At 41.2% G+C, this 25,005-nt stretch overlaps 1 protein-coding gene across 7 annotated transcripts in view; it reads left to right on the top strand.

Annotated features, from left to right (window-relative positions):
* SCN8A (sodium voltage-gated channel alpha subunit 8) overlaps positions 1-25,005 on the top strand; it is a 98,719-nt gene that overhangs the window by 67,048 nt on the left and 6,666 nt on the right. For 5 of the 7 annotated variants that reach the window (XM_061621753.1, XM_061621757.1, XM_061621756.1 and 2 more), the window contains exons 17-24: positions 1,692-1,809; positions 2,580-2,734; positions 4,361-4,534; positions 12,050-12,172; positions 17,852-18,136; positions 23,569-23,622; positions 24,113-24,250; positions 24,881-24,985. In XM_061621753.1, the coding sequence (XP_061477737.1) occupies positions 1,692-1,809; positions 2,580-2,734; positions 4,361-4,534; positions 12,050-12,172; positions 17,852-18,136; positions 23,569-23,622; positions 24,113-24,250; positions 24,881-24,985 (1,152 nt within the window). The remainder of the gene's footprint in view (positions 1-1,691; positions 1,810-2,579; positions 2,735-4,360; positions 4,535-12,049; positions 12,173-17,851; positions 18,137-23,568; positions 23,623-24,112; positions 24,251-24,880; positions 24,986-25,005) is intronic. The other 2 variants (XM_061621754.1, XM_061621755.1) reach the window with 1 other exon arrangement.

Raw genomic sequence — 25,005 nt, 5'->3', positions numbered from 1 at the left:
GCACACTTGTCCTTCCTCGCCCTTCTTGGCAGAACTGCCCATATAGGGCTCACAGGTCCATGCCATGCCACATGCAATTTAACCTGCAATACCAAAAAGAAAAAAGTGTGCATGAAATTTTGCCTTTAAATTTGTATTTAGAAATGTTATTTCTGAATGTATTTTCATTTCTCCAACCATGCATTTTCTCTCCAAATAAACTGCATTTTGATACACGTATTGAGCTGAGAGCAGCAGAACATCCAGGAAATGTAGAAGCCACAGTGGATAACCAAGGGGGCATATCAAATCAGTTCCTATAAGAATTCACAAAGATTCCTCAAACATGCCTCTAGGAAGCCCACAATCAGGGCATGATTGCCATCGTCTTCTCTTCTTCTTGCTCCCCAGGAAGGGGGTATTCGGTGCCATATTGCCTCTGAACAATATGGGTTCTGTGTAGGCTTCCGGCCAATTGCCACTGATAAGCCTACCCTCCTCCCCTTTGTTTAATCCAGGCAGAGCTTGGAAAAGTTACTTTTTTGAACTACAACTCCCATCAGCCCCAGCCAGCATGGCCATTGGATTGGGCTGATGGGAGTTGTAGTTCAAAAAAGTAACTTTTCCAAGCTCTGAATCCAGGAATAGGGAACCTTTTTCAGCCTGAGGGCACATTCCTCCTGGGAAACCTTCCAAGGGCCACAGGCCAGTGGGTGAGTAGGGCCTGAGGCAAAAATGGGTGGAACAACAAATGTAAATGTTTACCTTTGTACAGAAACCTAGTTTCTACACACACACACCTCCTTCTGTCAAGCAAAGGGCATTATCAAATTTCAGCCAAACAAAACCATTTGGGGCACAAAACAGGGCCAGTGAGGGGAGAGGGGGTGTGGCCTGGGGAAAGTTCTGAGAGCCAGATAGAGAGGCTGTCAGAGAGGCCTTGAGGGCTGCATTTGGCCCTCAGGTCTGTTGGTTCTACACCCTTGATTTAATCCAAAGCCAGATATTGGCTTAGGCAAGATGCCACCAGTGGACCCCACTCCCTGAATGAGCCTACCTCCTTCCTTGCCACTGTCACCACTGCCTATCACTTGACCTCTTCCTCTGGACCCAATTTGCACCACTGTCCAAGAGAGGACCATGGCAAGTAAAGGCTTCTGCTCTTTCTCCTTGCTATTTATTTATTTATTTAAGTTGTATCCCGCCCTTCCTTCCAAAGGAGCACAGGATGGCAAATATCAAAAACATCTTGTCACTCTTCATATGCTTGGAGAGGGCCACATGAACAAGGAACAGAAGGAAGAGAAATGCAAGACAGGGAAGGATCACTGAGATCAGGTCTGTGGTCTGTGAGAACTGCACTTCCCCACATACCTTGGTGCCCATGACAATCATACACACACAACACACTTAGTGTTTCAGTTTTTTAAACCCACTACATTGTGTGATTGTGAATTACTCCATTAACATCACATGGAGCTAAGTGCTCAATGATGTATGCTTGACCCAATGCTGCAGTCTATGTTTCCCCACATTTAAAAAGGGGGAAATCTAGCTTCCTGATATTGGCTCATTTCCTTTTTTCCTTCTTTACTTTTGTTTTAAAAACCTTGGAGGGTGTACCTTATTAAGATGACCCAATATTATTGAGGAGTTGGACCATAATATCTGTGTTTGTGACTGTTTGGGGATTTTTTTCCTTTTTATTCAAGAAACTGGATGACACTAGTTCATCAGAGGGCAGTACCATTGATATAAAGCCAGAGGCAGAAGAGGTTCCTGTGGAAGCCCCAGAAGAGTATCTGGATCCTGATGCATGCTTCACAGAAGGTGATCTTGAATACATTAGGGCAAAATGGACCTTTTAACAATATAGAGTCCACCCAAGGGATGTTACCTCAGGGCATGTCTGCTCAGGAGATTCTCATGCTCCTGTGGTAGGGCTGGCCCCAGATTTGAGGAGGCCCTCAGCAAAGTGCTCTCTAGGTCCTCTCCTATGATGGCAGCAGCTCTGAGCTACAATTTTAAATTTCCCACAATGCCTTCCAGTGTAGCATCACTCTGGGGCATTGTGGGAAATGTAAATGGCAACTCGCAGATCTAGCCAAGTTAAAAAGCTCCCATGGATTATGTGGAGCTATTTTTCTTCCACTTTTTTACATTCACTCACACACAAAAATCTTGAAGTTAGTCTTAAGGAACATAGCAGAAATAACTGTTATTAGACTTCCAGCCAATCCCTTAACCATCTTATTAAGAAATTTGAAGGGTACTACTGTTGAATCAACTGACATGGAGCTGGTGATGCATATTCTGAGTGCAGCAAATTTTACTACAAGCTTTTATTGGAGAATGAAATTTTTGCCCTTGGCAAAATGATTCTACAGAATCTGGGTCTTGTCTATGAAGAAAATAGTTATTATGCACAGCTCCATAAAGTTGCTCAATTGAAAAATATTTTGTAGAGCAATGTTCTTTATTATTGTGTTAGGTCTTTTGTACCATTTTTTTTTGTAATGAAGCAAAACAAATATTTAAAATAATATTTTTCAGGAAGTGTTACAGTTCTCAGAACATTTGTGCCAACTTTACCTTTGCAGGCTGTGTGCAACGGTTCAAGTGCTGCGAAGTCAGCATTGAAGAAGGGAGGGGCAAATCTTGGTGGAACTTACGGAAAACATGCTTTCTTATTGTGGAACATAACTGGTTTGAGACATTCATTATCTTCATGATCTTGATGAGCAGTGGAGCCCTGGTGAGCAGAGTTACATTTTACTGCTTTTAAGCATTGCTTGGGCCAAATTAGACAATACATGAAATGTGTGACTGCAATCCATGTATCGGGGGTTGGTTGGTTTTTAAGTTAAATAACAGCTGCTGGGGGAGATGGGGATCAGGACCATGGAGGCTATTCCTTTGCTCTCATATTACAGGCCCAAATGAAAAATCACCCCTCCCCAAAGCAGTTGCTCACTCTAAGGAGGGAAGCTTCTGTTGTTGCATTTGCTCAACTAACAAAGCCAGTTACTGGTTACTCAGTTACTGCTTAGAGTTGCTCGGGAAGCACAAGGGTTGATAGGCCTCCTGAAAATGCTGTCTGGTGCTCTCCCTCCTCCCTTGGATGGAAGCGCTCCCTAGTGTTCATGAAAGGGCCTGTGGAGCTTGCCTTTGTGGTGCCACTGGCAATCATGTTTTTGTAGCAGCCATGGTTTTTTCACTACAATATCCTGGAAGTCAACTAACGGAACATTGTTGAAAACTACGATAGTGACCACGTGAAGATGGTGTTTTTCAGAGAGTGAAAAGCAAGTGTATTGGGGGTTGGGTCCCCTCAAACCTGCCTGAGAATGCTTTGTGCTAACACTGGCTCTGGAGTCACTTGCCATATTACTCATGAAAATACCCTTAGTGTCTTTTACAACATTTACAAGGACAATGAGTAGGTCTGTTTTAAACATGATTTTATTTTATGGTACTTTCAGGCTTTTCCGCAGGGGGGGGGAAGTTTTTTCTTTCCTGAAACAATTGGGGCTAGAATAATGACTTGTGCAAAGAAAAGAGGCCAGAACTAGGATGATCTCAGTGTTTTCTTCTGATCTTGTCAATAACAGTACAGAATCCTTCATAAGAACAACCTCCTGTCATCTGCTGTGTTCACACAAGCATGCTCATTATTAGATCTGACTGCAGTGTCAAGTGGTTACTTGTATCATAGCTCAAATGCCACAATCAGACCTTTCACATATTTGGCATTGCTTTTGATGCAACATGTAAATACAATAAATACTATTAATGGCCAGTTTTACGAGGGAATCACTTCTGCATAGCTGGATCATACACAGTAATGTCTATTTGAAGGACCCATGAGGCCCAGGGAAATGACCTACATCCTTCCCATCCCAATCACTGATCCTTCCTAAGAATTGGTCAACAGTGGCATGAGAAGAAAAAGCATATAATTCAACAGGCGTCCTTCCTACATACAGATATTAGGGGAATGGCATGGGGATCCACCCACATAGAAGCAGCTCCTATGCCTCTCCAGTAATGCTTTAAATGACTAACCAAGCATTGATAGGTCACTGATATGTGTAGACATGTGTGAACTAACCATTCCATGAGAGAATGTCTTCCACATGTATTTGGACCTGATTTTTATTTCTAGCTCACTCTGCTGCCAAGACAAGAGTGTAATAATCATCAATTACCTAGGGAGGTGGTGGGCTCTCCAGCACTGGAGGAACTCAGGAGGCAGCCGCCTGTCGGGTATACTTTAACTTGGATTTCTGCACTGGGCAGGGGGTTGGACTCTATGGCCTTACAGGCCCCTTCCAACTCTACTATTCTATGATTCTATTATTGTTGCCCTTTTACTTCTTAGGCCTTTGAGGATATTTACATAGAACAAAGAAAGACTATACGGACTGTCTTGGAGTATGCCGACAAAGTCTTCACCTACATCTTTATCCTTGAAATGTTGTTGAAGTGGTGTGCCTATGGTTTTGTGAAGTTCTTCACTAACGCCTGGTGCTGGCTGGATTTCCTCATTGTAGCAGTAGGTATCTTTTTCCTTCTTCCAAACAGCGTATTGCTTTCTAGGATTGGTTTTAAATGGTTTTAAATATTATATTTTAAATTGTTGTGACCTGCCCTGCGACCTTAAGGTGAAAGGGGAGGTTCATCATCATCATCATCATCATATTAAGAATAATAGGAGGAGGAGGAAAGCATTCCTTTGCCTAGATAAATGAGGCCCAGCAATATTTCTCCTGTAGCTCTCTAAATCTGGGTTCCAGTTAATACAGGCGTGGGGAACTTAAAGCCTCTCCCAGTTGTTGTTGGACTCCAGCTTCCATCAGCCCCAGCCAGTATGTCCAATGGGCAGGGATGATGGGAACTGTAGTCCAACAAAATCTCAAGGGCAACAGGTTTGCCACTCCTAAACCTAATGTTGCGAGATTTCTGATAATGTTTATACATGTATAAAGAGAACCAATCCATCCAAATGGAATTACTGAAATATTCTATGCTCTATGCTCCAACAATTTATTCTGCACAAAGTTAGGTTGTAGTGGTTCCATACTTTCACTTTCAGGCCTACTTTTTCATTGGAAGCTGAATATTGACTGAAATTGAGAAAAGGGCACAGAAAGGGCAAACAAACAAAAAGAGTGTTGCAAGCAAATCTGACTCCCACTAATGCCCCAAGAGATAACCTTAATTGTATAATCTGATAGAGGTTTCAAATAATAGAAGTGTTGATGAATGGTGCAGTTGACAGAATCTTTCAGAATCATCAGTATCCAATAAAGCTGCATTATTCAGGAAAAAAGAGAAAATTAAATGTAGAAGACATAATCCAATAAATCTGGAGACCCAAAAGAGGGGATATTGTTGTGTTTCACATCACAGTGTCCAAGCTCGGAAGTCCAGTATTGATCAAGAATGAACCACATGATTGCACAGTTGAACAGTGCATGATACTTCACCTTCCTCTAAGGCAGCCTTTCCCAACCTTTGCTGTACAGTTCCCATGATTCCTGATCATTGGCCATGCTGGTTGGGGCTGATGAGAGTTGTAGTGCAGCAACGTCTGGGGACCCAAAGGTTGGGAAAGGCTGCTCTAAGGTGAGGTTCTCAAAAAGTGCAGCAGCCTCCTTCAGTGTTGTTAGAGGTAGTATATGTGCTAGATACACCCCACTCCAGAAGCTGAGTTTTACTATGTCTTGAACAGCACAGTTCTTTTTTCCATCTCTCCACCCACCCTCATGTATTATAAGATGCTCAACTATGTGCCTCCACCCATTTTTTAATTGTGCTGGGGGAAGAGGGAAGCAGTAGAGCAGGGGTGGGAAACCTTTTTGGCAGAGCTTGGAAAAGTTACTTTTTTGAACTACAACTCCCATCAGCCCTAGGCAACATGGCCACTGGATTAGGCTGATGGGAGCTGTAGTTCAAAAAAGTAACTTTTCCAAGCTCTGCTTTTTGGCTCCATGGGCCAAATGCTTCTCAGGATCAGTCTTGTGGGCCAAATTTGATAGGTGCGTGGGGTCATCCACCTGTCAATCACACAACATCAGTATGTTGCCATGTGATTGACAAATGGGATGACCCACCCACCTGCCAATATCCTTTGTGGTGTTTCCAAGTGCCCGCTGCCACTGAGGGAAACCTGAGAAAGAAGCCTGCATTTTAAATGAGTAGAGGAACGCCATACTTTTTGCAGGGAATATTTCTTATCTTTTGCTCCCTCCTTTAAGAAGAGTAATGAAAGCTAGATTCCCTTGACTTGCCCAGCTTGCTTAGAATGAGACTGAAGGATGGAGCATTCACTAGGTTTGCTTGGAGGACCACATTGAAAATATCCTTCCCGGATAATTTCAAAGTAGCCCATAATGTTTGTAAGTACTCCCTGTGTAATGAGTCCAATCTGAATACTTGCACAGATTACAGATAGAGGAACCTCACAGTGGAAGAAAGCTTGGGTGGGGGAGCATTATCATGACAGCCATCATGTTTGCACCAGTTTTCAGTCCAATGGACTGTGTCCTTGTTGCCTTTCCTTTGTCACAACTTATGCTCTGGGGAAAAGTTCAAAGTAAATGTGTATTTGCATTAAGGTGTGTGTCTCACATCACAATGCCTGTTTTGAGTAGCAGCTATGAGAGCAGGGTAGATCCAGATTTCAACCTCTGTGTGAATTGGGGGTAAATCCCTTCCCCCTTTGCCATAATTCTCCTCCTCTTTGATGCTGCTATTTCCTCAGGAGAGAAACTCTGATTGGCGCCAATTATGGCTTCCCTTCTAGAGCAAATAATAACTATAGGGAGCAGTTTTCCCCTCAGGGTTGCAATTTCAGGGAAAGAGTTAACCCACAGATGCACCACCATTCAGCAACAGATACACACAAACAATGCTAATGTGTATTTAATGTAACACATAGTTTGGCTGTCAGACTGCTTGTTGCTTGCAATGAATGTCAACACAAGAACCTCCACCAGCCAGGATTACCAAAAGTTCTTATGAAATCATTCTTTCTGTTTGTGAAAGAGAAGGCCTGAAAGAGGTGATTTTTTAAAACACCATATACCACTTTGGTGGATGTTACAGGTATGTGATAGAAAGAAATGAGATGACACTTGCAGATATAGCTACTGAAACACTGTGAAAATATTTGGCTAAATATTTTTTTTAAATGAAATGAAGTAAAACTGGGCCTTATAGAACAAAAATCTACATTGAGGGTCCTGTCCTAACAGCAGGTGTGCTATTAGGCCTTCTAAATGTTGCTGAACTACAAATCTCAATATCCTCGGGCATTGGCCATTCTTGTTGGGGCTGATGGGAGTTGTAGTTCAGCAATGACTGGAAGGCCCGCACCAGCTAACAGCATTAGATATTTTTAAAATCTATAAAATGGCTGCATTATTTGAAATAATATGTAAATGGAATTTCTGAGGTTTGGGGACAGTTTTGCTATGTAGTTATTTTATGATTCCTAGAGTTGTCAAATATATTGGTGTCTTTTTTTCTGAACAATGATGTGTTCTGTTACTACTGTTCTGTTTGGGGGGTTTGTTTTTGTTTAGAAAAATGTGATTACATTCCGTTCAGTATCAGAAAATGTAAATGTACTGCCTTCAAGTCAATTCCGACTTATGGCGACTATTAATAGGGTTTTCATGAGGCTGAGAGGCAGTGACTGGCCCATGGTCACTCAGTGAGCTTCATGGCAATGTGGGGATTCGAACCCTGGTCTCCCAGGTTGTAGTCTAACACCTTAACCCAGCCTTTCCCAACCAGTGTGCCTCCAGATGTTGTTGGACTACAACTCCCATCAGCCTCAGCCAGCATTGCCAATGGTCAGGAAAGATGGGAATTGTGGTCCAACAACATCTGGAGGCACACTGGTTGGGAAAGGCTGCCTTAACCACTACACCACACTGGCTCTCAGTATCAGAAACCTAACCATTATGCATTTTTCCTGAAATTGCTATTCTGAAAATGAACATTATAGCCCAGTGTAAATGATGTATTTGTTTCTTGTTAGTTTACTGCTAGGGCTCAAAGTTTTAGAGGGTACTTTCTTGAGTATATATATTTAGTGGTATTTGTGTTTCCTCCCCCACAAGTGTTTTTTAAATAAATGTTGAATGTCTGTTTTGTGTAAACTTGCTCTTCCCCTGACACTTTTTGTATGTAAAAAGCACACTTGACCCCTCCAAGTACAGTAGGGCCCCGCTTATACTGCAGGTTCTGTTCTGGACCCCCGCCGTAAAGCAGAAAATGCTGTAAAGCGGAACCCCATTGACTTTAATGGGCCGCGTCGCGTGAAAATGACACGAAAACGGCACAAAAGGGGGGGAAAACCCTTTAAAATTGAAAATGAAAGGCGCCGCATCAGCGGAATGCCTTAAAGTGGAACGCCGTAATGCGGGGCCCTACTGTACAAATGTTTAAAAGTTCCTTTTTTAATCCTATATGGTTTTTGTTACTCATAAATGCAAGCCATAATTACAATGCAAAGCCATGCTAATTCCAGCCCTCTTGGTGGTACAAAACCAATTTCCACCAGTGCTACATGGCATTATTTGTGCTACATGGCATTATTTGAGGACACTTCTCTGAAGGCTGCAATCCTAAACACACTTACTAGGGAGTAAGCCCATTCAACACAATAGGTCTTACAACTGAGTAAGCACGCATAGGATTGCAAAGTTGCCTTGACATCCTGTCCAGAAGTGATTTTGAATGAAGAGGGATTTTTCAAAACAGAATTTGTTTTCCCATCTCTCATGTCTGTTGTTTTATAAACCATAGTTGCATTTACACCATTATCGCTGTTCTTCAAGTGGTCCTCTGTACAGTGGCATATATGGGACTGCATATGCACAGTCCAAAGTTGTAGAGGTCCGAGGAACACCAGGTATTTTTCCCCTCACCTCCCATAAATAGATAAGGCACCTTTATGCTCTGACAAGAGAAAGGGGAAGCTGCCTCTTGTTCAGTTATTGCAAAGCTCCAAGCTGTGTAAGTGGGAGGGCTCTTCATATATGGGACTGCACAGAGGAGGATCCAAGTTAGGAAAAAACAAAGTTCCCATAAAAAGACAAAGAGAGATTCTTTTCCTTTTAACTAACTTCTCATTGTTCAAGAGAGCATGTGTCAAGTAGGTAGGGACAATTATTGTAAATTGCTTGCCTCATAGGAAGTCTGATTAACTAACTTAATAATCATAGTCCTGGTCTTCTACCAGTATCCATACATTCGGCACTAGCTAAAAGGCAATTTTTCATGAATCATTTTGGATATGATCCAACCAAAGTTAAGTACCTTTACATCTCCTTTGTTTCATTGGGAGAGATTTAAATGTATGCTTTACTCAGTCACTGAAATCAATGGGGTTTAAAATAGCTTAATTTTGGCTGGATTATGCCATATGTAAACACACCCTTATTTTTTAAGGAGGATTTTAAATGTGGCATACTATTAATATATTGCCCTTTCAATGTTTTTGCACTGATACTGCATAAACATTGCTGAAATAAAATTATGTTATTATATATAAATATAATTATGAAAGGCCTACTGTTTTAACAATAGAGGTTTTTAAATTATTTTGTGGGAAATGTTTAAAGTAGGGATGGCTAACCCATGGCCCTCTAGATATTACTAGATTCCAGCTTCCATCATCCCTGACCTTTGCCCATCCTCGCTAGGGCTGATGGGAGATAGAGTCCAATAACATCTGAAGGGACACAGGAGAGCCAACCCCTGACTTACAGACTAGGTTTGTCTGCATCATTGATACATTTTGACCCATCTGCTCCTAATTTAATTTGCCCTAACGTTTATGCAAGTTTAAGACCCACTGGCTTCTAGTTATTTATTTAGGTAGGAAAGGCACTGTTCAGCCATTAGGCTCTCAAAGCAGCTTTGACTTCTTCCCTCTTCCTTTATTTAGCCTTCACTTTGGGGTATAGTTCTGCTGAAACCCATCCCCCCTCAACACCTTATAGTCCATTCATCTTTTCCATAAATGACTAAAGAAAACCTATATTATTATCATTTCAGCTCCAAAGCCCTATTCCCAGATATAGTTGCATGTCCTCAAATAATTGGTGCCTTTAGGCATGACCCTTTGGCAGCTGTCTGAAGGCTGTTGTCTCCCAAAGCCACAGATCTATTTTAATACTCCAGGAGACAAAGCAGGGAAGAAGCCAAACGCTTCTGTCTTCCACTTGTAAATGTAAATTAAATACTAATTAATTGTTAGTGTTTTTTTAAAAACCTCCTTAATAAAGCATACCTTGCCTATTGAATTTTCAATTCAAATACTAGGAGAAAAGGGGTTTGGAAGGTAAGCAAAAATAATATTCTCCTTGGGGATGTTTCAGATAAAATTAGTGTGTACACCACTCGTACCTTACAGCATCACTATAACATCTGACAGAGAAAACAAGATTGGTCACAATTCATGCACAATGCCATGTTATGTTACCTTTAAAAAAGCAAAGATTTATTACTGGCATAGACCAGCATAAATACAACTATCTCCAGCATTTATTAACTTTTATTTATTTTATTATTAGATTTATATTGTGCCCTTCCTCCCAGTAGGAGCCCAGGGCAGCATTTCTCCAAATCCATTGCATTTACACTTAAAAAAAACCACTTATATCTGTTATTTACAGAAATAAAATATCCAGTTAACTCATAGTAAGGCAGGCCTTTGGGGTGGGCTAGATTCTAACATCATTGCGTTTAGATTTTAATGTTATTGTGTTGATGTGTCATTTTGTGCTATTTTGCTTATTTTGTACATTGCCCAGAGTGACTGGTTAGCCAGCCAGATGGGCAACTAAGAAATCCAATAAATAAATATAACAGACTCAATCACTCCAATTGCAGAGGGGCATAATATAGGCATAGTCACTACATGTGCATGACTGAGTCCCATACTAGTTAATATCTATATGCAGGAACCTCATAATAGGAGAGGTAGATGACCTGTTTACATTCACAGCCGCTGAATTCTGACAGTGCTAAGAAGGGAAGTAGCCACATCATACATACATCCTACATGGCTCCTACATTCAGACAGTATTAGTGCAGTGTGGGAGCCAGACACATGGAAGTGACAACCACACTGCAAATGGCAATGTATGAACCAGTGACAGTGTGCATGCAGTCGAAAAGTATGATGTGTTCTTGTGATGCGGTAGAGGGTGTAGCAGGGATGCATGCGGTGTGCCTACTGATTTCATACGAAGCAGCACTCAGTCCCAACCATTTCAGCAGTTGGGCTTTGGGCACAAGGCAACATGTGTCTCTTACTGTACATCACCACTATTCACAGTAATATAAAGCATCCCACCGGAGGGAATGGTCCACCTAGTTGAATTGCAGTCCAGTCCAGCATCTCAATAAAGAGGTTAATGATTTACCCCGAAGCCTACATTAATGCTGCACGTTCTTCAGTGTGCTATACTGTTGACTATACGGAGGAGAAGAGAACCTAGGCATTTACCTTTCTCCGTCAAATTTCTGGGATGTCACCAGTGGAAATGAGCAAGGCAGTCCCTTCCACCCTAAATGAGAGAACTGAGGTGGTTTGTGCAGTGTGTGTATTTATCTGTATTCTTTCTCATAGGTACCTTTAAAAATTTGTCTGGCTTAATTTAATGGGAGCTGCTGGGATCCTGCAGACTGTTAAGAGGGCGAGGGTAAGGTTCTTGTCATCCGTTTGGGCTCCTAATCTTCCAACAGACCCTGTTTCCGTCTGTGTGTCTCTGCCTCTTTCTCTCTCACACACATTTTCCCCCTTTTGTTTTATTCTTATGCCTCTCTCAACTGCATTATTTCCTTCCAGGTCGTTTCAGTGAAGTGAAGTAGGCAGCTGGTGTGGTCATGTCTTCGCTTTCACTCTAAATGGGGGTGGACTGGGGCCTGCCTGCAGTCCAGTTTGGGGGATGGACAAACCGTCAGTGCTAGGGGATTTATTCTAACAGTCTGGAACCTCTTTTTTTTTTCCTTTTTTTCCCCTTTCTTTTTTCTGTTTTCTGTGTAGGTCTCTTTAGTCAGCCTTGTAGCTAATGCCCTGGGCTACTCGGAACTAGGTGCCATTAAATCCCTTAGGACACTCAGAGCCTTGAGGCCTTTAAGAGCGTTATCCCGATTTGAGGGGATGAGGGTAAGATGCCATTAGCGAGCTGATCCTTCTGCATGCCTGTGGATTACGGGGGTTTTTTTTTAAAAGCATGCTAGAACCGATCAAACTGGTAGAAAGACATAACAAGCAAACAGAGTCATGATGCAGCTGCTGACTTGATCACCTCCCTCTGTTTATGATTCACCTTCACCCTGCTGCACAGTTCTCCCTTTTTTTTAATTGTTAAAAAAAAAGGGAGATATATTGAGCTGCCTCATTATTGGCCCAAACCACATGTCATGTGTAGATTCTCTGTTGGCACTTGGCTGTTCTTATTTAGCCTGGCTTCTAATACCTCGAGCATCTGAGGGGGCATTTCTGGCTGTAAGTTTTGAATAGGGAGAATCACCAGGTGCAAAGAAGCAGAATTTGAACCATCTTGTGTTTTTCTTTCCCCTCCCCAAAGGTTATGACTAAAGATAAATCAAAAGAGGTTGAAAACCATGTTGCTTCCATCTCTTATGTGGGGTTATTCAGGAGGGTAGGAAAGGGCTGGGAGGAACTTAGCCATCAAAAAAGAAAAGAGTTCTGGTTTAATTCCTCTCGTTTGCACCTCGTTGTTCTCAGTCCAGTCCAGTAGAGACTGGCAGCCTTGACTGATAGTTCAGCTTTCCTCCCTATTCTCCCATTCCCTTTTTACCATGCTTTATGGTCCCCTTGTCCTGTCACTGTGATGTTAGCAACAAATCCCAAGCAAAGCACAGAACCTGAACTTTCCTGGAATTGTTAGACGCTGTCAGGTAGCTTTTGTAATTTCCAGGTTTTAATTAACAATGCCAGTTTAATGTTGCTTTTTCTTTTAAAAACTGTTTCTGTGTGAAATAACCTGATGCTAAATGACCCCAAGGGAAACCCATCTGGGTCTGTATGTAAAGGAAATAATGCAACCATTTTACGGTTGCGATCCTAAACATATTTATTAAGGAATAGGCTCTGCTGAACACAGTGAGACTTTCTTCTGAGTAAACATGCATTGAATCATGCATGTGTGGTGTACTATACATCAAGCAAAAATACTATTATAAGTAACACTAGGATAAAGGGGAGATTGGGAGAGTATGCAGGGAAGAGCTACAACTACCATTCAGAGATCTGAGAACATTCCTGATTTCAGAGTTTGAGATCTGAACTATTCAAACATCCCAAAATGGGGTTAGAAAGGTGCAATGTACAGCATGATTCTAAGTAAGAAGTAAGACTGCCATCCTAAACACATCAACTCAGAATTAAGTACAATTGAATTCAATGGGATTTACTCCCAGATAAGTGGGGTTAGGGTTGCAACTTAAGTCCTGTTGATTTCAGTCAGAGTTACTCAGAAATAAGTGTTTATAGGACTGCAACCTCAGAGTGTATAGGTAAGAAAAAAATAACAGTACAGAGTTTTAACTGTAAGCTCAGGCCATACAGGGAAAGCACAGATCCTCTCTTTCATTTGAATTTTTTGACTCACTAAGATGTCATCCTAAAATTATGTGTTACACCCTACCCCTAAACACATCTCCTGGATGGAAGCTAGCCCCTCCAGAAATCAGTAGATAGGACTAATGGACAATACACATCAAGATATAGCACATGGTACACAGCTGCTAAGACTGCACAATTTCAGGTTTTTTGGGGGGGTTGCATGTTTGAATCACTCCTCACATCAGAACCTTTCTGTCTGTGGAAACCAAGCTTAATTTTCTCCCCATGGTTGAGGAGAAAAGCAGGGAGTGTTTTTTTATACATACAAATATGCATCACACACACACACAAGATTTATTTGCTTGTGTAAATTGTTCTTTCTTCTGCATAATTCAGCACAGATTTAATCATGCCTCAGCCCCCTTGATTTCAATGAGGTTTGTGCATATTACTATGCACTGAATTGTGGGCAATCCTAAGAAAGTTGTGGTTTCATAAATACCATTAATTGCAATGAGATTTAATGCTGCTTCAAGATTATAACCAATAGGCTTTGAGTCCCCTTGCTTCTCTAGACATGAAGTTGGACTATGCATGTTTACTCAGTAAATCCCACTGTTTTGAATGGGGCTTACTCCCCAGTAAGTACACTTAGGACTGAAATTACATTTACTAAGAAGTAAGGGTAGAATCCCACTAATTGTTCTACTGGTTCCATTGCATCTCTACCTCTCTCTTCTGAAAATGGGGCCCCACATTCTAGTCAAACCCTACCCCTTTTTACTGTAAAACCTGGTGGGAGCTGTTTGAGTGCATTTTTTAACCAAAAAAAGTCAGATTGAAAGAGATTTTGCAACTGATCGGCAGATCAACCCATTTCCCCTCCAGGTGTGGCTAATGGAAACGCATTGTTCTGGCAACTAGTGTGTTTGTAGCCTAAGATCCATTAATGGAACTTACTTTAGATGTGGATGTGGATTTGTATCTATTCTGATCCACACAAAAGGTTTCTTAGCCAGCAAGAGATCACATTGCAAAACTCAGCATCCATCCACAAATCTCCCTTGCTGGATGAAGGCAAACTTGTTTCAAGGAGGGGCCAGATATTTATAGTGGAAAATTCACCGTTTGAGCTGATGTAGTCCATATGAATGGACTTAAAACAGAAATTTCAGGTAGCCTGAAACCCCTTCTGTTTCTTGATGTCTTTCAACTGCTAGATCTTTGACATTTCTAGAGAGAGAGAATAATAAACTAGATGGATCACAGATCTGATAAAGTATAGTTTTCAGTTTTCTGCTTGATATTTTGAAGACGCAATAATCCATATAGATTTGGAAAGGTGTGTAGCAGTTTTTCACCAAATCAGAACTTGAAAAGGATTTCACTTACTAGGCTATTTTGCAACATTTTCCCTTCCCTGTTGTTAGCCCTGATTTAAACTTACATCCCACAACAATAAAAATCTACCCAAGCCAAAATGAAAGAAGAACTGAATTGATTTTGCTTAGAAGTACTAAATGTAGTTCTTTGCTTTCCTCTATGCTCTAATAACTTACACTTTAAAGAATGTACTCAGCTATATTTTGGGGCTCAGAGGGGAGGTTGATAATAATGCTGTGAAACATGCATGCACTTCTTGACGATATCTAATACACAATTACACAAAAAGCCATGTTCCCTCTCTCATAATACTTGGTGATGCTTTTTACAATTTGTTTAGATAAAATGTATGCTGGTTACATTCATTTAAATGAATGAATCAAAGAGCAGGAAAACTTTAGTCCTTTTTTATTATTAAGACAGAGCAACCCCAAATGCCAGTGTAGTTTAACATCACAATACCTGGCCAATAATTGCATTGGTTTACATATTCTCTAGTTGACCTGCTTCAGATGAATTGTGGACATAGAAGAGACAGATTCTAAGGCTCATATCAGGATCTGAGATTTAGACTGAAAGTTCTAAACTTAAGGGTTTGTATAATTCTTTGGCAAGCACATACAGAGAAATCAGTTGATGATTGATTGCAATGATTTTTGACGTATTTTGCCACACACATTGCATATTTTTCTGCAGACAGTGATGCACTTATAGATTATAATTAATTTGTATCCCGCCCTTCCTCCCAGTAGGAGCCCAGGGCAGCAAAGACAAACATTAAAACCACTATAAAACATCATAAAAACAGAAATTAAAATATATTAAAACAAAACATGTTTAAAAACATCTTTTTTAAAAAAAAGTTTTAAAAACATCTTAAAAAGCAATTCCAACACAGATGCAGCCTGGGATAAGGCCTCTGTTTAAAAGGCTTGTTGAAAGAGGAAGGTCTTCAGTAGGCACCAAAAAGATAACAGAAATGGCATCTGTCTAATATTTAAGGGGAGAGAATTCCACAGGGTTGGTGCCACTACACTAAAGGTCCACTTCCTATGTTGTGCGGAATGGACCTCCTGATAAGATGGTATCTGCAGGAGGCCCTCCCCTGCAGAGCATAGTGATCAACTGGGTATATAAGGGGTAAGATAATCTTTCAGGTATCCTGGTCCCAAGCTATATAGGGCTTTGTACACCAAAACCAGAACCTTGAACTTAGCCCGGTAGCAAATGGGCAACCAGTGCAATTCTTTCAGCAATGGGGTGACATGTTGGTGATACCCTGTCCCAGTGAGCAGTCGTACTGCCACATTTTGCATCAGCTGTAGCTTCTGGACCAACCTGAAGGGCAGCCCCATATAGGGAGTGTTACAGTAATCCAACCTGGACGTTACCAGTGCATGAACAACAGTGGTCAGGCTGTCCCAGTCCAGAAATGGCTGCAACTGTCTTTCCAGCCAACGCTGGTAAAAGACACTCCTAACCACTGAGGTCACCTGGGCCTCTAGTGACAAAGATGGACAAATCAACATTAATCACTTTCTGTCCTGTGGGATTATAGATTCAGAATGGCAACATGAACTTACACTTTCAGAACCTGTGTGACAAATACATGACAAATACTACTTTGTAAGTCCTAAGTCAAACATTGTGAAATAGAAATTCCTCTCACCACCACCACCGTCTAAAAATGTAAGACAGTGACAGGGCAGAATATGTCTTCATTAAAAGACAAGAACCTGAGTTCAAAGTACCCAGAAAAGACCAAAATAATCTCCATTTTAAAAATAAATAGGAAGGGAGGAAGTAATGGTAAAGCATACACTTCATATGCAATAGGTTCTAGGTTCAATCCCTGGCAAAACCATGCAGAGAAGGGAAAGCCTCCTGTCTGAAACCTAGAAGAGTCAATCAGCCAATCAGCATAGATAGTTCTGAACCAGATGGACCATGGTATAAGGCAGCTTTCTAAGTGTTTAAGATTGCAATCCTGTGCATGTCTACTCAGAAATAGGTGCATTGAGTCCAATGAGACTTACTCCCAAATAACTGCATATAGGATTGCTCTCTAAAACTTTCCAATATAGGTAATCCTGATAAAAATTTAAATGACAACTAACCTGGCTCTGTTAAAGATGGTTTACCTTTTCTTCATAGACTTTGTGAAAATACCTCCTGTAGTGGTGAGGAGAGAGAAAAGAAAAGGCGGGAAACCCTGTTAAAACAGTATCTGTTTCATTTGCTGTGGTTCAAGAGAGGGAATATGGCTTTTATTTTTGAGCTTGCAAACATGCATGCTCAGCTCTTCAGACATGGTTGGCCTTGCTTATCAAACAGTATAGTCTTGATTGTTTTTACACTAAGCCACTGCTAAGTCTTAGGAGAACAACTATGGTACCCATTCCTACTCCCATTTGAAAGAAATGACTCAAAATCCCTCATTTATTTTCATGGGAGTAGGATAAACTGTGCCCATAAATTCCATAAGCCTGGTTTTAAAGTGGGGAATATTTGCTGGTGGAAATTCTTTATAAGCATATCTGATTCCACAGTTAGCTATTCTCTGATTTAGTTGTTGGAGTCTGCCAGAGGTCCTGTTGTTGTCAAGACAGAAGCCTTCACTCTGGCCTAAATTCTTCCTCCATCACATAATTTACTGAATGGCAAAATTAAAAATGAGTTGCCAAAATTTCTCTCAATATATAAAGGATTTTTGAAAATAACAGGAGATGGACAGAGGATATCTTTTTGGATCGCAACTAGCCTTGCTTTTGATTCCCCCCATTAAAACTAGGCACATCTATATTTTTGCTTCTATGTCATCCTCTCTTCGGTACTGAAACTGTCTCCTCCTTCCTCCCCCTTCCAATGCAGGTGGTTGTGAATGCCTTGGTGGGCGCTATACCATCCATTATGAATGTGTTGTTGGTCTGCCTTATCTTCTGGCTGATTTTCAGCATAATGGGGGTTAATCTTTTTGCTGGGAAGTATCATTACTGCTTTAATGAGACGTCTGAATATCGATTTGAGATAGAAGAAGTCAACAACAAGACAGACTGCGAGAGACTTATGAATCCCAATGAAACAGAGATCCGGTGGAAGAATGTAAAGATTAACTTTGACAATGTTGGTGCAGGATACCTGGCCCTTCTGCAAGTTGTAAGTTCTGCCTTTGTAGCTTGACTTCTCCTGGTAGACATTTCATGCAGAGAATCTCTGTTCAATGTTTCACAGTTGCAAAAATGTTGGAAACCTAAAATGGCTTCCTTGGGTGAAGTCCCATGCATTGTCTCCGTTATGCAAGCTCATCAAGCAAATAGCATCTTTCTTCTCCTGTGGAGAGAGCAGGGAGCCTACCAAGACCCAATTTTAATGTTTAGGCTAGTTAGGCTTCAGGAAGGGTAGAGAAGCTGGCTATTTCCTCCTCCTCCCATTTACCAGTCAGGATTCAAGAGGCTGGGGTGGGCTTTTTAGCACTGTAGGGATTGGAAGGCTATGGTCTCCCCTGAGGGATGAAGTCTGAGGTAGGTCAGTGAAGGCTGGTCTGTAAGGGCTACTGGGACACTGCCCCACCATCCTCAGTCTGCCCTAGACTAGTCCCTACCTGCCTACTTACAACCAGACCAGAGGTGGCTCTGGACTGTCAGCTTCCTCTTCTATAGTCTCAGTGTTGCCCTTGTAGAACTCAGCTGGGAGGAGGAGGATGGGGACAAAACTAGAATTAGTTGGCTTTGCCTGTCATTGGCTCTGGCTCCACCTACTGTTTGGGCTCCCTGCATTCCACCCTACTAGTCCCAATGGGCACCAGTCACCACTGAGCTAGATGGTTGGGAAACTTTAACTGTGAAGAAAGGAATCTCATGTGGAAGCAAGAGAATGGGAGAATAGTTGGTTGAGAATTTTCGCAAACCATTTTAATGCGCTTTTTAATTTATTTTGGGTGATATTCAACATTGTGTGAGTGGACTTCCATTCACACAATAGGACTTCAGTTTTCTGTCCTCTTTCCTTGCAGCCCCCTGTGCCACTCTCCAAATGTGCCCCAGATGGTCAACCAACTCTCTTGAACTCTTGGGGTGTGGGAGGGGGAACGGCAGAAGAGGAGAAGAGAATGTCCCATTGTGCAAGTGGAAATCCATTCTGCTGGTGGACAGATACAACTAGATATCACCCTCTGTTTCTTGTATTTGTATACCTCCCATCCATTCAAGTTCTCCAGATGATTTACATAAACAAAATCTCATGTTGGTCCTAGAAGAGATGGTCCTGGGTTATGTTTTCTACCTTGAACATGTTCTGTTAGCAATATAATGCCTTTTACTGCATGGCATTCCCAGAAGACCAGCTTTAAGAACCTGGCACCTTTATGGAGGAAACAAATATTGAGACACAGGCCACAACTCCAAGTTAATTTAGTGCATGCAAATAGTTGGGCCTTCTGTAGCTGCTCAACAAGTCACTCTGAAACCTAATGACATTCCATAATTAGGCTTTGAAATAGCACAAAAATTAGGCTAGGTTAGGGAAAAGGAAGATTTGGTCAAGAAGGAACTTCACTGAAAAAAATGGATATGCCTTTTTTTAGATGTAAAATGGAATTACATCCATTATGTCTACCACTGTGATTATTCTGTTATGATTTTCTTAGAAGTAGATTTGAGTCTTCAGCATCTATGGTGTGGTGAAGGGGAAAGGGTTGAGATTCCACTTCAGAGATCCTGATATAATACAGGCAGCAAGAACTGATGTCCCTTTGGGACATACTTGTTAGCCAAGTGGGATTATTAGAATTAATACTGCAATCCCATACATGTTTTCTCAGAAGTAAGCCCCATTGAATTAAGTGGGATTTACTCCCATGTAAGAGGCCTAAATGTATCCTGTATAATCTTTATTTCTTGAGAAGAAAGTTTCTGGGATTAACAGACTTTTTTTGTCTAGCAAAGAGAACTTTCATAAATAAGATTAGCCCATGTATGAAGGATTATCTTCAATTAGTTTTGCTTGTGGGTGATCTGATCGGTTGTGGTCTTGAGTTGCTGACCAATCTTGCTCTGGATATGATCATTCCAGAGCAAAGTGACTTTCAGCTTTCAGCATTTTCTGTTGAAATCATCTGTTAGGGATTTTGGTATCTATAACTTGATGTTTTTAATTAGCAGTGCAATCCTATGCTTGTTTACTCAGAAATAGGAAGGGAGAATTTGATTCAAATCACATTTAGAGGTGAACCTACCTAATTCACACTTTCTGAAAACAATATATGAATTGAAACACAGCCATCCTTCAAAATGTGCACTTCTCCAAATTTTGCAGTTCTCTGGCCAAGTAATGTCTACAAAAATGTATATACTAGGGTAAGGTATGCATATAAATGCATATATTACTGAACATACAAAATGCATTATATTAGGCAAAACTGCATATACAAATATGCGTATCAGAAGCAATTTGCACTAAATTGCTGATGAATTTTCATCTATTTGTGAAACAAAATCACAAACTGATGTGGAAATGTGCAGAAGTGAACTTAAGACTGGAAAAATGAAAAACTGAGAGACACTAAAATTGGCTGATTTATTCATTCTTACATAGTAGTAAGTTCCAGTCAGAGCTTGGAAAAGTTACTTTTTTGAACTACAACTCCCATCAGTCCAATCCAGTGGCCATGCTGGCTGGGGCTGATGGGAATTGTAGTTTAAAAAAGTAACTTTTCCAAGCTCTGGTTCCAGTGTTCAATGGGGGCTTACTCCCTAGTAAGTGTGTTTAGGATTGGAACCTAAACCTCTTACATACTTTTCATACTTACATAGTTCTCAGGATTATATGGCTATGTTAGAGTTATTTGAGTTCCATGCAAAAAGCAAGTCATGCATTCTTCACAACATTCTTTTTGAGCTTACAATTAGTATATCTTCACTAAAAGGCAAAAAAAAAACCTTGCGGTTTAAGAATGTACCTATAGCCAACAGATATTTCTATCAAACTTTTAAAAAGCAGGTAAATTGGGCAGCTATAGTGAATGCACCAAGCAAGGCTGGCTCCAGGGGCCACAGATCGCACTGCCTGCCTGTTCCCTCACTCCGCCTATCTTTCTGTCCTATGTTTTGTGGCTGCATGCGCAGCGCTGCCCTTAACCAAGATGGCGGCTGAGGTTTCCCTAAGGGGCTGAAGCCTCCACCTTCATTTTGGTTGATGGCACGCATGCATGCTATGCACACACAGGGCTGCCATCAACCAAGATGGTGGTGGACACTTCAGCCTCTTAGGGAAACCTTGGCCACCATCTTGGTTAAGGGCAGCGCTGTGCGCGCAGCCACAAAACACAGGAAAGGTAGGCGAAGCGAGGGAATGGGCAAGAAGTGCTATCTGCAGCAGTGATTCTGCCACGGATCGCAGAGGGGGAGCGCTACTCCCCCACCCTAAAGAGGGGTCCTTCAGGGGCCACTCTGAGCCATGGGGCCCTTGGCCAAGGCCCAACCTCGCTACCTTTTAGAGCTGGCCCTGGCTGCAGAGGAGCAGGAGACCTGACGTCTCTGAGATATCAGGAGATGCAATCCTGATTGCAGGTGTTGCTACCACTCACCATATGCTCAGATGCAATGTTACCAAATTCTTCCAAGCTATACAGGAAGTAGACTAGACTGTGAATGACCAACCCAAATTGTGTTTGCATTTCACAAATTGGTTGGGCAGTACAATATCTATTCCCCTCGCAGTGCTACAATCCCTGGAAGAGGGGTTGACTGTTAAACTACTCTGGTCGCTGGAGCTCTGTCAGGGGAATAGGAGTCTCCCAACAACTCTCAGCACCCTTCACAAATGACACTTCCCAGAATTCTTTGGGGGAAGCCATGACTGTCTAGAATGGAATAAATGTCTGGTGTGGGTGTGGCCCCCTGATTAGCCTAGCCAAGCAGCTGCCTGGCTTTTAGAACACTGACAGTTGGTTCTTACTGAGCATGCCTGGGCTTATCATTGACTTCAGTGTTAACTTTCTTAAATTCATTAAAAATCAGCCAGACATTTTAAAAAAATTTAAACTGCAGAAGATCAGAGTATGGGGCAAGGTCAGTAATAGGATTACAGGTACTCTGTGAACATGGCTGATCTTGAATTAATTTCAATTGATTCTGAGACCACTGATTTCTGGATTTCCCCCCTGTTTTTTTACACTTTTAACTCTCAATTCTCTCTGAGTGTTTTGTGTATCGCCATGAAAACATAAAGGGTTGTTAAGCAAGTGTTTCTGAGTTCAGGACTATAAATATTTTGAAATGAGCTTATGGGAAGCAGCAGAATGGCATTGGAGGTATTTTCAATTTAACATTGCAGAATGTGAAAACTCCATGCTGACTATAGTATACAGCCACTCTCATGACTGTATAATCAGGGGTGAGGAATCTTGTTCAGCTTGAGGGATACATTATCTCCTGGGCAACTTTCCAAGAGCTGCATGCCAGTGGTGGCCATGGTCAGAGGGAAAAATAAGCAGAGCAGTGGGTGCATGACTCTTAACCTTAGTATAGTAAGGTGTATTTCAGCAAGGCAAAAGTCAGAGATTTCTACGTGTACCCCACATATTTCTCTCCCTCCACCATCCAGACAAAGAGACAGTCTTATAGTTCAAGGACACATTCCAGCAACGCAGAAGCACTCAAGGAGGGTGTGGAGCAGGGGTAATGAGGGCTGTGGCATGGAGAAGAGGGGGCTTGGCCTAGGGACTGGACAGAGAGGCCTGAGCAGCCGCATTCAACCCTACTCTTGGTGTATATATAATGTGTAACATAGCAAAGTGTGGCCGCCCTGGGCTCCTGCTGGGAGGAAGGGTGGGATATAAATCAAATAATAAATAAATAAATAAATCTCCACTGGACTGAAGAGGCCAAGATAGGGCATATGCTATATTTGTTGTTGAATATAATTTTCATACAATTTTATAACAAGGAAAATAGTCTAAAATGTAATTTTTTTAAAAAAAAAGAAACCTTGGCTTTATGAAATGTAGCATTACAAAGAAAGACTTGAATTGCTGTCTTTCCTGCAGGGAAACCCCAAGAACCAATTTAAAACCTATTTGAATTGTGTAGATTTGCAGAAGTAAAAAAACAAGCATTAGAAAGATTGATTGTTCATATACGATATATACAGTTTGCAGAGAAGGCTTTTGGTACAAAGGACAAGGTCCAGCAGCCAAAAAAAATCACACAACTGATATCACTTGTTCCCAAGCATATTAGTAAATTCTTCCTAAGGAGAAAAGAGACTTGACCATAATCTGAATGACAGTGATTCATAAGATTCATAATATAACCAGCCAAGGGACCAGTTAGAAGACACAAGTCAGCCATATTAAACTTGCCTACATCCAAGCAGTAGATGGAAAAGGGGAGATGACATTGACCTCAGACTACCCTGCATGGTTGCTGTAAGGATAGACAAAGAAATTGTTGAATATTTTATCATGTGTCAGATAATCTACTGAGAGACTGGCTTTCAATGTCCTTTTATACTGTTCTACTCCAGTGTTAAATTTTGTGAGGAAAGTCTCTTTTCTCTAAAAGAATTTGTGCTTCCCTCCCCCCCCATAGGCTACCTTTAAAGGCTGGATGGACATAATGTACGCAGCAGTAGATTCCAGAAAGGTAACGTATATCCACTCCATCACTGTTATCATATAGCTGCTTTTTAAAATAAAATTTTCCATACCATTTTATATGCAATAGGAAGGCTGCCTTGCAGGTCATAGATGCTGACATAAATCTTTAAATTGCTTCAGCATCCCAATCCAGCTGCTTCTTGAGTGACAGAACCTACATTATATGCATGGAATTGCATTATGGGACATGGAATATGCAAGCAAGGGCAATGTCTTCTCTTCTGTATTCCTGCAACACTGAAGTGTATGGGGAAACCCACTCTTGCCAGAGCTTTATGTTCACTTTGGATCCCCATGGAACTTTGGGTCAGGGGACAATAAATTCGGAGAGTATATTTTTTGCAGTAAATGAACCACAAAGATTTCCAAGCAGAGTTTCAAGCCTTGAGCCTCTTGAGTCAAGCCTTTATTAAATTCCTCTTACAGATTACGGCTTCTGATATATATATATATGTATATTTCTCTTGTACACACAGGTAGAGCAACAGCCCAAGTATGAGGACAACATCTACATGTACATCTACTTCGTCATCTTCATCATCTTTGGATCCTTCTTCACCTTGAACCTCTTCATTGGTGTCATTATTGACAACTTCAATCAGCAAAAAAAAAAGATAGGTCAACTATTTGTACTGTCTAGCATACAAGATACCCCTTATTCAAAGAGAGACCAAGTTCTGGGTACCCTCTGAATTAAACTTCTAATAGCTTATGGAATACCCAAAACCTGCAGCTTATGAAAGGGCTGATTAAAACATGCAGGTTGCCACTTGAAACAGCAGTCGTCATATGGTGACATGAATATGTGAATAAGTCTTCACAGATTACATAGATAGAAACAACTTTTATGTCCCCTCATATCAGTGTTTCAGTTTCAGTGATTTTTTTCCCCACTACACCAGAATGAGAAGTTCATACAAGTCTCACACAAGTCATGCTTCACCCAAATGATTTGCTACTTGGAGCTGCCATCATACAGTTCCATTTTGAGCAACTATTGCACCACAGTTCTTTGTACTTCTGACCTGGACTGGGTCCAGAAGCTTCATCAACTAAATAGATTCTAAGTCCTGAAGTATCAGTCAAATAACATAGTCTCTCCTCTTGCCCAGCAGAGGCCATGTAATTTCTTCTATTATTTTTTTTAACCACATAGAGTAAAGCTGCTCCGTTTCAATTGTAACTTCATCTAGAAGCAAAGTGAACAGATTATAACCAGCCTTCTTTCCTTTTCCTTCCTTTACTTTGGAGGTCAGGATATCTTCATGACAGAGGAGCAGAAGAAATACTACAATGCCATGAAAAAACTGGGCTCCAAGAAACCTCAGAAGCCAATTCCAAGGCCTTTGGTGAGTTTTCAGATTAATTC

This window comes from Rhineura floridana, chromosome 3 (genome assembly GCF_030035675.1).
Source record: "Rhineura floridana isolate rRhiFlo1 chromosome 3, rRhiFlo1.hap2, whole genome shotgun sequence".
In the NCBI taxonomy this organism is placed as follows: domain Eukaryota; kingdom Metazoa; phylum Chordata; class Lepidosauria; order Squamata; family Rhineuridae; genus Rhineura; species Rhineura floridana.
This window is presented reverse-complemented; position numbering and strand designations above follow the sequence as displayed.